Genomic DNA, 14,765 nt, shown 5'->3' with positions numbered 1-14,765 from the left:
ACTGATTTTTCGACTTTTGTTTGACGATTTCACAAAATGGACGAAAAACCGAAGAAAAAGTCGAACACTGACAACACTAAATTAAAAACTGTGAAATAAAAGACGAAAATTGATTTTTTTATGTTTTTTTCTGACATTGCTGCCAAAGACATAAATACAACAAGATAAGACATTTTGTTTGCTATCATTCTTCAGTGAATGGCTTTTGAATTTAACATAATGTTATATCACGATATGGTGATATAACATTTTTTCTTTTATACATTTTTACGTATTTAACCGAATTTACCGATCCAATTGACATAGAATTATTCTTGAATAGATCCTTGAATTCATAAATTTCGTTTCAGATACCATTACATGAAATGTTGCGATTTTGAATTAACTGCAACCTGTTAAGGGTAATGTTTCTATACAAAGTTTCGTAAACATTTTTTTGTTGCATGCATTTTGTCTAGTCTTAGTTGTATTTATGTCTTTGTTGCTGCCGGATCTACTATTTTTCCGTTCCTTTACTTTTCTGGTAAAAATGTTCATGAGAGAGCAATTTTGAACAATTTTGACACTTTTCTCTTTTACCACTCTTACCATTAAAAAAGTAAAGGAACAAAGCTAGTGTTTGATATGGAGGGAAGAAAGACTATATGGAAAGATTATATAGAAAAAGAAAGATTATATAGAAAAACGCAGTTTGGGTTTAAGGAAGGGATGGGTACCCGAGAAGCTCTATTCTGTTTACAAATCTTAGTCCAGAAATGCAGAGAAGCCCAAAAAGATGTTTTCATCTGCTTCATCGATTATGAGAAAGCCTTCGATACGGTTAACCATGATAAATTATTGAACATTTTGACATCTATCGGAGTACAAGGAAAAGAATTACGATGTATTAAAAATTTGTATTGGAACCAAAAAGCACGAATCGACGTCAATGGTGAACAAAGTGAAGAAATTATTATCTCAAAAGGAGTTAGACAGGGATGCATACTGTCCCCATTACTATTCAACGTGTACTCGGAAAAAATATTTCTAGAAACGCTAGATGGAGGAAATATTGGAATAAAAATAAATGGACATATTGTGAATAATATAAGATATGCAGACGACACCACACTACTGGCTGAGAGCATATCAGGTCTACAGAAACTTATAGAAAAATTGACACTCACAAGTGAAAAGTATGGGTTAAAAACTAAAATGAAGCTTACTATAAAGGAAACGGAAATAGAGAGGGTACACACATTTAAATATCTGGGAGTACTAATAAATGACCGTTGGGACTACTCAAAAGAAATTAACAGCCGAATAGAAATAGCGAGAGATGCCTTTTTTAAACACAAAAAAGTATTAACAAGTCACGACATAAATGTGACAACAAAAATAAGATTTATCAAGTGCTATGTTTGGTCAATCCTCTTATTTGCTTCCGAAGTCTGGACACTTAAAATGTCCGATGAAAGAAAATTTGCAGCTTTTGAAATGTGGACATTCCGACGAGTACTGAAAATACCCTGGACTTCAAAAATACCAAATGACGAAGTACTTAGAAGGATGAATGTGAACCGACAGCTAATCTCAACAATAAAAAACGTAAAGTCTCATACCTTGGACACATACTTAGAAATAACAAATACAAGATTCTACAAACAATCCTTAAGGCAAAAATCGACGGAAAGCGCGGAAGAGGTAGAAAAGAAACAACCTGGCTCAAAAATATCCAGACATGGACCGGCTATAATGATGAATACACACTTTTACAAGCCGCTAAGAACAGGGAGCTGAACATCATTGTGTAACAACAAATAATTATAAATATATACTTAATATCATATATGTATCATTGAAATATTATTGTACGATCACCAATATCCGAATAACGGATGAGTAAATAAAGAAGAAGAAGATAAATGTGCCTAATTATATCGAAATCGGTTCAGACTTGAATATAGCTCTCATATATATTTTCGGACGATTTCCTGTATTTTATGCACCAAACACGCTATGTATGTATGTTCAATTTCAATGAAATTTGGAATGTGAGTGGGAGTTATCCTAAGTATAATTTAAGATATCACAATATGTTAATATGTATATGACCTGGAAAAAATAAGTCCCATGTACATATGAAAGAAATTAAAACTATCCTCAAACTTAAGGTTTTCAAACCTAGTTCTATTCTTAAATTAATTCAGTCAGGTAGATCTAAATCCAATCTCTACAAATAAAGAGAAATTTATAGTGTAAGATTATAAGGCTTTAGGAGGAGTGTTACCCACTGAAACATACAAAAATACCATAGTAGCTCCACGGCAGCCATGAATGGGCTCTTCTATATTTATACGTTAAAATATAAAAAAGATAATATAATTATAGCATTCCACTATATTTTATCTTTGTCGGGGTAGTGAAGCGCACCGGGTTGAGCTAGTAAAATATAAATTACAGGCCCCGGGTAACAGAGACCATATGCGCACGATATAATTAATACTGAATTTGTATATGTATTAAAAATACATTTTCCAACCCTAAGTCGGCCAAGGAATACGCAATATGCTCTACTAAGATTAGCAAAGTATTGTTTTCTAGGTATGGTTGGATTGACACATTTAAGAAAAGTTGCCAATTTGTTTGATTTTTATCATTTCGTAATGATTTGTAAATGTTGATCATGCCAAAAGAGAAACAAGGCATATTGGATATGTTGGGGAGGTTTAAGGCGTCTTTCGCTATTTGGTCAGCAAAGTCATTACCTTCTATACACGAATGTGACGGTACCCATAAGATATTCACTTCACAACGGTTTGGAATAAACAGTGTGTTGTTGAAAACTCCTCCTTTATTTTCCAAAAGGGCTTTGACATACATATAGTGGTTAAAAACTTCTCCATAAAAATTGTGAACATTGGCCTATTGCGTTATAGCCCCCACATATCAGTACCTGACCGAATTAGCTAGAATTAGGTATTTGGGGTTCCCACTGCTCAAAAAAAATCTCCACATAAATTGTGATAATTTATTATTTGATAAATGATCAGAATATTTCATGGTGCAGGGTATATAGAGTTCGGCCATGCCGAACTTAATGCTTTTTTACTTGTTAAAGATCTGTTCATAGGACTTTTATGTCCACCGCTCTCTTTATAGTTTTTTACAGTCAAAGTCGTCTGATTATTTTTAGTTGTTTTCTTTTTATTAAGACCACTAATAATAAATTAGTGGGGTCAAGGCAGCATCGATAATTTTTATTGAGATCAAAAATTGATATTGAAATTGAAATTGATATTTTTGCAGGAAACTAAATAAATACACCATATCCGTGAAAAATTGTTAATAAGTATATTATCAAGAACAAAATATTATTACAATGTGTATGTTGTCGTATATAAATCAATATATACAATAAATTAAATACAGTCTTCTATTTTGAAAATTATTAGATAAACAAAAACATCTTATAAAATACATGTCTTTTCGTTTGAGTAATTTTGGCAAATATCGAATAAAAAGAATACAATTTTATTTGCTACTTTCTACTACTGCATTACAAATACGCTATTATATGTATGTATATGGGTTGTGGGTTAATTAAGATATTTGGAATTTAAAATTTTAAAATAACGTAAAATATATTCACCCAAATGTTCGCTAATATAAAATGTCCAATCCAGAGTTTGTGATCGTTTATAATTCGATGAATTTTGCGTGATGTCCGTTGATTCGTTTGACGTGTTCAACAAGTCGGAGAATAAAGAATCCGAGGTGATTTTTATCGATGAGGTATGTAGGAAATTCATAATACGTTCATTGGTAAAATCGGCATCCTGAAAACAATAAAGTAAGAAACAATTTAATATAGATTTCTTTTTGAATACGTAATGAAATGCCTTACCTCTTCAATATCTTCCCTTTCCCTGGTAAGACGCACATAATATTTGGTTTTATCATTGTTGTCTGCAGTAACTTGCACCTTATCAAGTGGCAAAGCAAACAATAATCTACTAGTGTCCGCCTCAATGAGCGCAAAAATTCTTGAGGTTAGGAAAACATAACCCCGTTTCAGTTGGTCCTCAACATCCAGGGTTACTTCGTGATAAAACAGAATCTGATCACAAGACATTTCAATGGGTAATATTTTCCATGTACGATATCCGGATGGTTCCAGTGACATGTTACATGCTGTTGTGGGAGCTCTCTGTTTGGGCATGGCATTAAAGCCCACTGTTTGCAGCATACCTTGACCAGCCAAAGCTAAAAGTTCAGCAGCCCCACTAATGGGTTTTGTAAATGCCCCCACCAACCCCTTGCTAAGACCGGTAAAGACTTCCACAGTTGAACGAGCCTCTAAAGTGTGATGTGCCAAACCACCAACAGCTCCCAGCATATTAATGCCCAATCCTGTCATACCCTGCGACAGGCCTTCGGCAAATCCTTGAGGTCGAGAACGTCGTAGAGCCTCTGTTCTTTCAATATGTTCCTCATCCAATGTTAAGCGATCCAAGTTACGTGCCACCGAGGCGGCCAATTTTGTTACAGAGTTAACGGTACCAGCCGTTACATTTCTCAACAAAGACGCCGAACCCTGGGTTATACCAACTATAAAACCCCACGGCCCTCGGAAGAGGCCTCTTACTGGCAAGGAAACAAAATCTTTTAGGCCTGTGGTAACTGAACGTGCCAAACCACTAGGGCTGCCTAGAATTTCCAAAGAACCCACAACCCAACCAGCACCAAAAATAGCACCCGATAAATAATGCATGCCCAGAGATTGGCCAAATTTCATGGGCATTGTCAGCAAATGACTTCGTTCGTAAGATGAAAATGACAAAGGTGAATGATCCAAGGCTATATACAAACGTACCGAAGTGTGGACAGACAGTAGGACACTCATTGGTTCAATGCAAAAATATCTCAACTGCAAAGGTTCCACGGTGTATAAAGCTGCTGAGGCCACATCATTGGGTATACACATTTGATTATCCTTCAATTCGATTCGTTCAATTTTGGTTTTTGGTCGATAAGCACAATTCGAAGGTTCACATTCTACTAAAGCATCCAAAAAATCTGTTATGTAGGCATCCTCTATGTAAGCTCGTATGGGATTAAAATGACACTTCAAGGAACATAGTTTAAATTCATCTTCATAGAGTTTCAATTTCAAACTTATCATTGGACACTTCTCCGACAAATATTTATAGTAACTCCCCAAATAATAGGGTTCGGGCAGCAAGTCATTGCGTTGATATAACTCCTGGGCACACAGTATCACGGGGAAGTCGTATTTACCCGTTGAAAATAATTGATTATCTATCTGCAGGTTAGGTATGGCCACATTCAGTAGACGTTCATCTTCCGAATCATCATAGGCCATAACAAAATCATCGGCGTATAAACTTACAACTTCCTGCTTCAGATATTGTCGCTGTGTATTATCCGTGTGAAGACTTAGCACAATTTCTTTGATAAAAAGACGTACTTTGGTATCTGGTCGAGGTTCACATTCATTGCGGAAATGATGACATACATCGGGTTTGAAAAATTGTGGAGTTTCTGCATAGAGTTTAGTCACTGAAGTGGTGTTTGTTGAGCTTTTGTTGTGCTCTTTACTTTCTCTATCGTCTAATAGCTTGGGCTCTGTCGTAGACAGCCGTAGACGTAAATCTTTTACCGAAAATTCCATTTGCTGTAAATAAATAAAAAGTATTTTAAATTTAGAAAGATTTACATATACATATGTATATAATAAATGAATGTTTTGAAAGATAGTCCTCGAGAAGACAAACAATTTTGAAATCTTTCCCTAACGAAAATATGACAATTGAAAGATGAACCAACTCTAAACTTAAACAACCCGTCTTACCGTTACTAGGCATGATTTCCACAGTGAGTCTGTGGGTAGAAGGCAAAAACATATCATACCCAATTTCTGCACAATGGACTGTGGACAATCGATAATAATTTAACAGAGTACCGTAGATTGCAATAGAAATGTTTCTAATTTTATTCGAAACGCTAAACTACCTAAAACGTTGGTTCCAGACGGCAATGCTGAAACTGTTAAGAGGAATCAAAAATCGAGCAATTTCAATGTTTTCGATATTTGGAAAATGGCTAGGTGTTCGACAGGAAAGAATAAAAGCAATATAAATCATACAGCCGAATTCGCCTTTGTCTACTGAAACAAGTTCTTTGCACACCATCATCGCCGTATGCACAAATCACCATATACCCAGAATATACATCACAGCTCATGTCTCTTGCACACCACCATCACTGTATGCACAAATCACCATAACCGTACATCATCATCTATAGACACGTAACATCATACAGCCTCATCCATAACAAACATCACATCACACTTCTACTTCACATCATCACCATTTACTTGCACACATCACCATATAGCCGGATCCGCAATTACTTCATCCATAGCCGACTCACATTCCCATCACATCATCACCATATACAACACATATACCTCAATAGTCAGGATGATCACAATGGACCTCAAGGTCTCCGAGTGGAATGGCTGCCAGCACGGCAGCTGCGCATCCTAAACCTAACCTAACCTAGGGTATTTACTCTTACCCAGCATCTTAACTAGCTTAGCTATTCCGTAGGCAATAACAAAATTTTCAAAAACCGGCGGCCGGTTTTATGCAACGTATTAACTCGAAGGAATCTTCATCTCAACAAATATGTGTTTGTGTACGTGTATTTTTTCACCATGGGGGCAGCAATATATCCCGGAATGTCTGCTATGATTTTTTTGGTCCGTAACAGGATAGAGAAGAACCCTGGGCCATGGATACGTTCAGTTTGCTACCACCTCTTGTTAACATGGGAGTGATGTAATGCATTTAAGGAGTTGGTGTATTTTCGAGGCTACTCTGGTGTTAGCCGCCTCCAGGAATAATGCGATATGAGTTATTTTAATGCTTGCTGCGCCAGATCATCTCCCAGCGTGTCTCAAACGTCGTCGTCGAAATCCTCGCAGCCTCCCCAACAACAACAAAAGCAGCATCATTTACCACATGTGTTGTTTAGCGGACCAGAAATGCGTCATTCCTGCAATTCATTTGCAACGGTCTACGCAGTATGGTGAGCGAAATTCTCTGCCACCTGCAGCTTGCAACGTTGCGGTGGTTGCAATGTTCTGTGGAAGGATATACACCAATCTATTTAGTACAGACCTATCTCGGTTGAGCTTGCCTCTAATGACCCATACATGGAATGTATGGAGGTAGCAGTAAAGTGTGGCGCAACCGAGGTAAAGTTGTTTAATGTGTAAATTCCACCTATGAATAGCTGTGCCCTACAGTATAAGCCTAATATTAGTCCGCTTTTGGAAGGCAATAACCGTCTGGTGCTGTAGGCTTCAATGATCATCATGAGTATTGGCATTCCGTCCTAGGTAATGACCACCGTTTTGCATGGTGATTAAAGACGCTCCTAAGGTGATAAGAGCAGATTGTTCGGGCCCGCACGTAATCTCGCTTAAGCAAGTGTATGAATCCGGAGTTGAGTATTTTACAAGTGTCCTCAACCCATCAATACCCACCCATATTGTGCCAGAATCCTGGAAAGTTGGCAGGATAGTCCCGCTACTGGAACCTGGCAAGGATGCAATGTACAGGCCCATTTCCCTCTTGTCGCCAGTATCAAAGATTCTAGAGCCACTACTCCTCCGATGAGAAGCAGTTTTCCAGTTGCCAACATCAAAATGGATTCCGTAAAATGCATGCAGCATTACACGTCATATCCACACACACGAGGAAAGGACTGAACCAGAACAGGCGTTCCCCAAGGTGGCGTGATATCTCCGGAACTATTTAACCTCTACCTCTCTGAAATTCCACACACTTCAGACGGCATAGAGATCGTTATGTGAGCGGATGGTTTTACGATCTTGGCGTCACGTCCAGTGTTTGAATTTGCTACCAGCACAGCACTGAAAACACCAAAAGTATGCTATTGCTATGCTATGCTGTTTTCAAAAACAAAATCGAAAACTGTTGCTGTGCTATACTGCGAACATAAAAGTAGCATAGCACATGGTCTATGCTGTGCTTCTAAAATCTTCACAGCACAGATCATAGCATAGTCATCCAAAACAAAAACGAAAACGAAAACTGTTGCTGTGCTAAGCTACGAACATAAAAGTAGCATAGCACATGGTCTATGCTGTGCTTCTGAAATCTGCGAAGCTCATAGCATAGCATAGTCATCAAAAACGGATGCTATTGCTATGCTGTGCTGCAGACATTTTAACAGCATAGTAAACAGCCGCAGTCATGAAAACAAAAACGAAAGCTATTGCTGTACTGTGCTATGAACGAAATCAACAGCATAGCATCAAACATAACCCAGAAAAATGTTTGATGGCAAAGAAGTATGTGTTTGAAATATAACAGAATTTGCTATAGAGCTGTGAAACCATGACTAATTGCACATTTCGTTATTTTTTAACACACTACTATTATTTTGACCACAACTATTGCTCTGTTCCAGAACCTGCTACAGTTTACTATTTTTGACATGTTGACACTTTTCCTTTAAGATCAAGTTTCTAGATCAAGATCCACAGTAGAGTAAAATCGTGAAATTGCTGTAGTGGAGAATTCGATCTAAGAACGCCTAAATTCATGAAACTTTTAATGAAATTCTCGCTAGTGTGGTCCACGGCTTATGGAAGCGAATTTCGAGTTTCTGAATGCATATTACTGCCACTTGTACCTTTTTTAATATATCGCACCTGATCAACAAAAGGAAGCAACTAAAAATTTCTTACTTTTCAGTAGAGACAAAAACCTGTTCATACATTACTGCTAACTCTGAGGACATGAAAAGTGGAATAATTGTATTTTTTGATGAAGGAGTAGACAAAACAATGAGTGATTTTTACAGTGGATTGAGTTGATTATTATCAATCGTTTTTTTATTAAAAAGTGACAATTTCAAAATTTTGAGTTACTACCCTTTTGTTGAACAGGTGCGATATGTACCCTGAAAGCAACAAACAACACTGAACAACTCATAGGGCGATTATTATAAGTTTTCGTTTACTATTGGATGTATTTTAAAACGCAAAATAAACGAATTTAAAGACATTAAAAATATAATTTTCACATTAAAAGTCAATGCCAAGAAAGTTATCCTTGAAATTGAATGATCCCTTTTAACATTATTTTAACCGAAACGCTAAAAAATTTGATCGCTAAATCCAAACTATAACAAAAAAGGATTATAATAATGGGGGTTAGTGAGTTTGCTGGGTTAACAATAATGGGCATAGCACAGCAACAGCTTTCGTTTTTGTCTTTGAAAACAGCACAGCATAGCAATAGCATTCATTTTTGTTTTGGATGACTGTGCTATGCTATCTGCTGCTAAGATTTCAGAAGCACAGCATAGACCATGTGCTATGCTACTTTCATGTTCGCAGCATAGCACAGCAACAGTTTTCGATTTTGTTTTTGAAAACAGCACAGCATAGCAATAGCACTCGTTTTTGTTTTTGATGCTATGGCTATGTGCTATGCTGCGTCACTTTCACAGCACCAGCATAGACATTGTGCTGTGCCGTGAAAAACTAGTAGCAAATTCATTCCTATCGTCGATGACATACATAACACTGTACAACAAAATCGAACTTTTTTTAAAATTACAAGAAACCCCGTACAGATTATGAAAGGGGACCGAAAAAAAGAGGACTCGTGTATCGGCGTTTTGAAAGTTTACGTCGGGAAGTAACCTAAATAGGCGTGGTAAGTTCCGCCCATTTCTACAGGTTTTGAAATATTCGACATCAGATTCCTTGGAATCCTTGCATTTTAGGTATAAAGTATCTTTGGCAATATTACTGACAACAATGCGGGGTATCTTTCTATGAAAAAAATTAACCCTCATGCGAGTCACTAAAGGGGTCTTTTTGGTCCCTTTTTTCAAAAACGTTTAAAAACTCCTTTGAAATGTGATTGTATCAGATCAAAATATTCTACAAAATTATTTGTCATAAAATTTTACTATAGGTCCCCGAATACTCCAAAACCCTAAATCGTACCTAAACCCTAGGAATACGCCAAAAATAAAATCACGTTTTATGGTTAATGTTGTACTTTATCTGAGTTTGTTAAGTTTTGTCCCACAAAACTTCATTCTAGATAGAAGACGTCAAAGACAAAAATAATCACCATCAATTTTCAATATAAGTCGCCGAATAAATGAAATAGGTATTTGCAATATATATCAAGAAAATATATACATCAAATTTGCCAACAAAACACCCAAAAATTTGAATTTGAATAAATTTGTTTTGTTCTTTTTTCGATGCATGAAAGTAGCATGAAATTTAGTTTTAGACAAAAGGTGTTAAAAGAAGAAATATTCTACACAAAATTTCACTGTAAGTCCCAGAACAAACTAGATACCTAAGTAAAGCACTTTGTTAAAAAAATGACGTTACAAAATTAGATATTACAGGTAGAAATTATTTGTTAAACTTTTAGACTCTTAATTATAATTTATTCCATACTGAGTCAAAATCTCCTAAAATATCTCACTTTTTGGGGGTTATGCCAAAGAAGAAATGTTCCAAATAAAATTTCATTATGAATCTCCGAACAAAAGAAATTTGTAGCTATAATATTTAACATCTCCAGAAGCTTTGGCTTGTTATATATGATTTAGGACCATATTCTACCGTTTTTATTCGCATTTTCGTTATCTGCGGTCACAAAATATACTTTATTGAAGTTTTTTGATAGTAAATTCTTTCAGAAGATTATGTGTGCTCGATCCAAACTGTTTTTGAAATATCTATGGTGAATATACATATATAGGGAAAATATTGATAACCCAGATCGGACTTTGAAAAATTACGTATTTTAGTACTATAAACTAAAATAACGTCATCAGGATAAGTCATAGGTTCCTGATATTGTATGTGAAAATGCGGGGATAGTCTACGGCTATTGTCCAGTGAATATATATCTGACATACGAGTCCTACCATCCATGGTTTTGGCATGGTCCTAAATACTCTAATGATGGCAGCTACTCCTGCTCTATTAAAATTGACTGAATTTGATGTACATATTTTCTTGATATATATTGGAAATACCTATTTCATGTATTCGTCGATTTATATTGGAATTTGATGTAGATTATTTTTGTCTTTGACGTCTTCTATCTAGATTGAAGTTTTGTGGGACAAAACTTAACAAACTCAGATAAAGTACAACATTAACCCTAAAACGTGATTTTATTTTTGGCGTATTCCTGGGATTTAAGTACGATTTAGGGTTTTGGTGTATTCGGGGACCTATAGTAAAATTTTATGACAAATAATTTTGTAGAATATTTTGATCTGATACGATCACATTTTAAAGGAGTTTTTAAACGTTTTTGAAAAAAAGGGACCAAAAAGACCCGCATGAGGGTGACTCGCATGAGGGTTAATTTTTTCATAAAAAGATACCCCGCGTTGTTGTCAGTAATATTGCCAAAGATACTTTATACCTAAAATGCAAGGATTACAAGGAATCTGATGTGGAATATTTCAAAACCTGTAGAAATGGGCGAAACTTGCCACGCCTATTTTGGTTACTTCCCGACGTAAACATTCAAAACGCCGATACACGTGTCTTCTTTTTTTCGGTCCTCTTTCATAATCTGGTCGAATTATCGTGTAATTATACCCTCAGCCTTTAGGCTAAAGAGGGTATTTACACTTTGATACGACCAAAAATGTGCCTCATCGAAATAATGGTTTTAGACCCCAAGTATGTTTGTACGATATCCGTTTCAGACAATTTTGAGTAGATCTAGCAATGTCCGTCCGTCTGTCTGTCTGTCCGTCTGTCTGTCTGTCTGGCTGGCTGGTGCGCACGATAACTCTCGAACGGATCAATCGATTCGGTTCAAATTTTGGGTATCGAAATATTTTGTCCAGATTCGATTTAAGTTCGAAGATGGGCCATATAGGTCCACTCCTTCAGGTACCTCCCCCACAAATGTTCAAAAATTGTCGCAAAACTTGTGCGCACGATAACTCTTGTAGGGAATAAGCGATTTGGTCTATACTTTGCACATCGTGTAATTTCTACCAAACTTAGATGAGGTTCCAATATGGACTTAATCGGTCCACTCCTTCGGGTACCTCCCACACAAAATTTCTGAAGAGTTCAGTTTAGGACCTGGTCTCGAATCGCTTTGATTTTTGTTTACTCAAGTTGTATTTGCTGTCCTCTATACGACGCTGTAAGTTTCATTAGGGGCAAGTCCATACTTCCTCAGAAAATAGCCTGAAAGTTACAAAAAACCCTATGACACCGTGTGTAGTGGTTGGAGCGCATGATAACTCTCGAACGGACCTGCCGATTCGGTCCAAAATTTGGCTTTCATAATATTTTGTCCAAACTTAGTTCAAGTTCAAAGATGGATTATATCGGTCCACTCCTTCCGGTACCTCCCCCACAAAAGTTCGAAAATGTTCGGAAAATTTGTGCGTGCAATAACTCTTGAAGGAAGTAACCGATTTAGTCCATATATTGCACATTATGAAATTTCTACCAGACTTAGATGAGGTTCCAATATGGACTCATTCGGTAAGCTCCTTCGAGTACCTCCCACACAAAATTTCGGAAAAGTTCAGTTTAGGACCTGCTCTCGAATCGCCTTGGTTTTTGTTGTAACATCTTGTATTCACTGTCCCCTATACGAAGGTACAAGTTTCCTCAGGGGCAAGTCCATACTTCCTGAAAAAATAGCCTGAAAGTTGAAAAACAAACCCTCCGACACCATGTTTATGGGTGGAAGCGCAAGATAATTCGCGAACGGAAATGCCGATTCCGGCCAAAATTTGGCCTTCGTAATATTGTTTCCAAACTTACTTTAAGTTCGTAGATAAGCCATATCGGTCCACTCCTTCAGGTACCTACCCCACAAAAGTTCAAAAATATTCGGAACAATTGTGCGCACGATAACTCTTGATGGGAGTGACCGATTTGGTCCATACTTTACACATTCTCATAATATCTACCAGATATAGATCAGGTTCGAATATGGACTATATTTGTCCACTCCATTCCGTACCTCCCACACAAAATTTTGGATAAGTTCACTTTAAGACCTTCTATTGAATCATCTTGATTTTTGTTGAAGCAACTTACATTCGCTCCCTCAATTACGATGGTAAAATTTGTTTCAGGGGCAAGTCCATACTTCTTGAGAAAACAGCCCGAAGGGTGTAAAAACCCCCTATGGCACTCCCATGGTCTATGTCGGTCCATTCCTTTAAGGACATTTTCCGCAAAATTTTTGAACTTTAATCCTAATCAACATTTTTGTCGGTTCATACGACCAAAATTTTGAAACCCCCGAAATTCATAAGTTTTTTTGTGAAAAAAGTGTTTCAATTTGCACAGGCTGAGGGTATATCTCTGTCGGCAAAGCCGACTGATACTTTGTTACTTGTTATTTTTTGTGTTGTACAGTGTAATTATGAGATAGGTTAAATGTCTCCACAGCTGACTTAGTGTAGTTCTTCCATTTGAGGGATATGGAAATATTCGACGCTAAATCCACTGCCACACTGTGCACCACCTGCGGCAGGATCAAAAGTAGGAACAAAGTTCTCAAGTCGTTGGGCGGCAGCCCTAGGTTTGCTTACAAAAAACCTTGTTGACCTCTTATCAAGCAATAGGCCGGTCTGTGGTAAGCTATGCTGAGCCAGTGAGGTATGCAAATGTTAGCGCTATTCAGTGGAACAATATTTAAACCTGTTAGAATACCGCCTGAGAAATGCAACAGGGTGCCTCCACATGACACCAGTTGATACGATACGATATGTTCTCGATGCAGTACCTGTTTGAGTGTTACCGCCGTGAGCATCCCACGAACCAGTTGACAGGTTTCCACTACCCAGGCCCGGCAGGAGAGATCTTCATAACCTGGGGAGAGCCTATCAGGCAGGCTTGAATAGCGTTTCTTACTAATGCTGTTGGGCAGACAGTACAAATTTACGGTGTCAGTCGTCTCAATTCATATTGGACCGAATTTATCGCACGATACCCAACACATGCCCGATCTGGAAACAGAGGAACCACAACCAAATAAAATATACGAAGGAGCATATTTTCGTTGCTACAACAACAACTCAGCCCCGCATGTACACTGAATACTAATACGCTGCACCTCTCAGCCTCCCAAATGATTTTAATGCAGAAAATCACGACATACAATTTAATACTTCAAGTAAACCATACTCCAACATGGTTTGACCTGTTGTCATATGCGTGCTTCAGGAAAGAGAAGTTCAAGTTCCGTAATGTGAAACACCCTTGCTATTCCTGTATTCAACTATCTGAAGACGTTATACACATGTGTAAACATCGTAATTCCGATGTACTTTGGTTACAAACAAAAAACGTCTATAATGTAATATTGATTGTGCGGAACAATCATCGATTTGTATGCATTTTATTGTCTATGACTGGTCTAAACTATAGTCTATATTCTTGCTACATCTAACAATACTTCTCACCGCCCAATTGGTGTATCACTTACCTGAGATATGTAATAAATGTTTAGACGTATTACACGATGTTTATCACAGATTATAACTTTAACATCCCCATGACCAGGGATGTGTAAGAATTTTTTCCACGTCTTATCCAAACGTATGGGTTTTGACCATTTAATGGACTTCTTCGTGGAGGTTTCTGTAAATATAACAAAATTATGCAATTAAAACGATGTTCACCAAAA

The 14,765-nt window shown here is 37.0% G+C and overlaps 1 protein-coding gene across 2 annotated transcripts in view; it reads right to left on the bottom strand.

Moving 5' to 3' along the window:
• Positions 1–3,313: 3,313 nt before the first annotated feature.
• Positions 3,314–14,765, bottom strand: part of Vps13B (vacuolar protein sorting 13B) — a 32,618-nt gene continuing 21,166 nt past the window's right edge. For both annotated transcript variants that reach the window (XM_073961181.1, XM_073961182.1), the window contains 3 exons: positions 14,565–14,719; positions 3,887–5,677; positions 3,314–3,818 (listed from right to left, as the gene is read on the bottom strand). In XM_073961181.1, coding sequence (XP_073817282.1) covers positions 3,579–3,818; positions 3,887–5,677; positions 14,565–14,719 — 2,186 coding nt within the window. In that variant the 3' untranslated portion in view covers positions 3,314–3,578. The remainder of the gene's footprint in view (positions 3,819–3,886; positions 5,678–14,564; positions 14,720–14,765) is intronic.

This window comes from Musca autumnalis, unplaced genomic scaffold (genome assembly GCF_047663935.1).
Source record: "Musca autumnalis isolate F117 unplaced genomic scaffold, ASM4766393v1 scaffold_1, whole genome shotgun sequence".
NCBI classification, from domain to species: domain Eukaryota; kingdom Metazoa; phylum Arthropoda; class Insecta; order Diptera; family Muscidae; genus Musca; species Musca autumnalis.
Note: the sequence above shows the minus strand (reverse complement) of the source record. Positions and strands in the feature narration are given on the sequence as shown.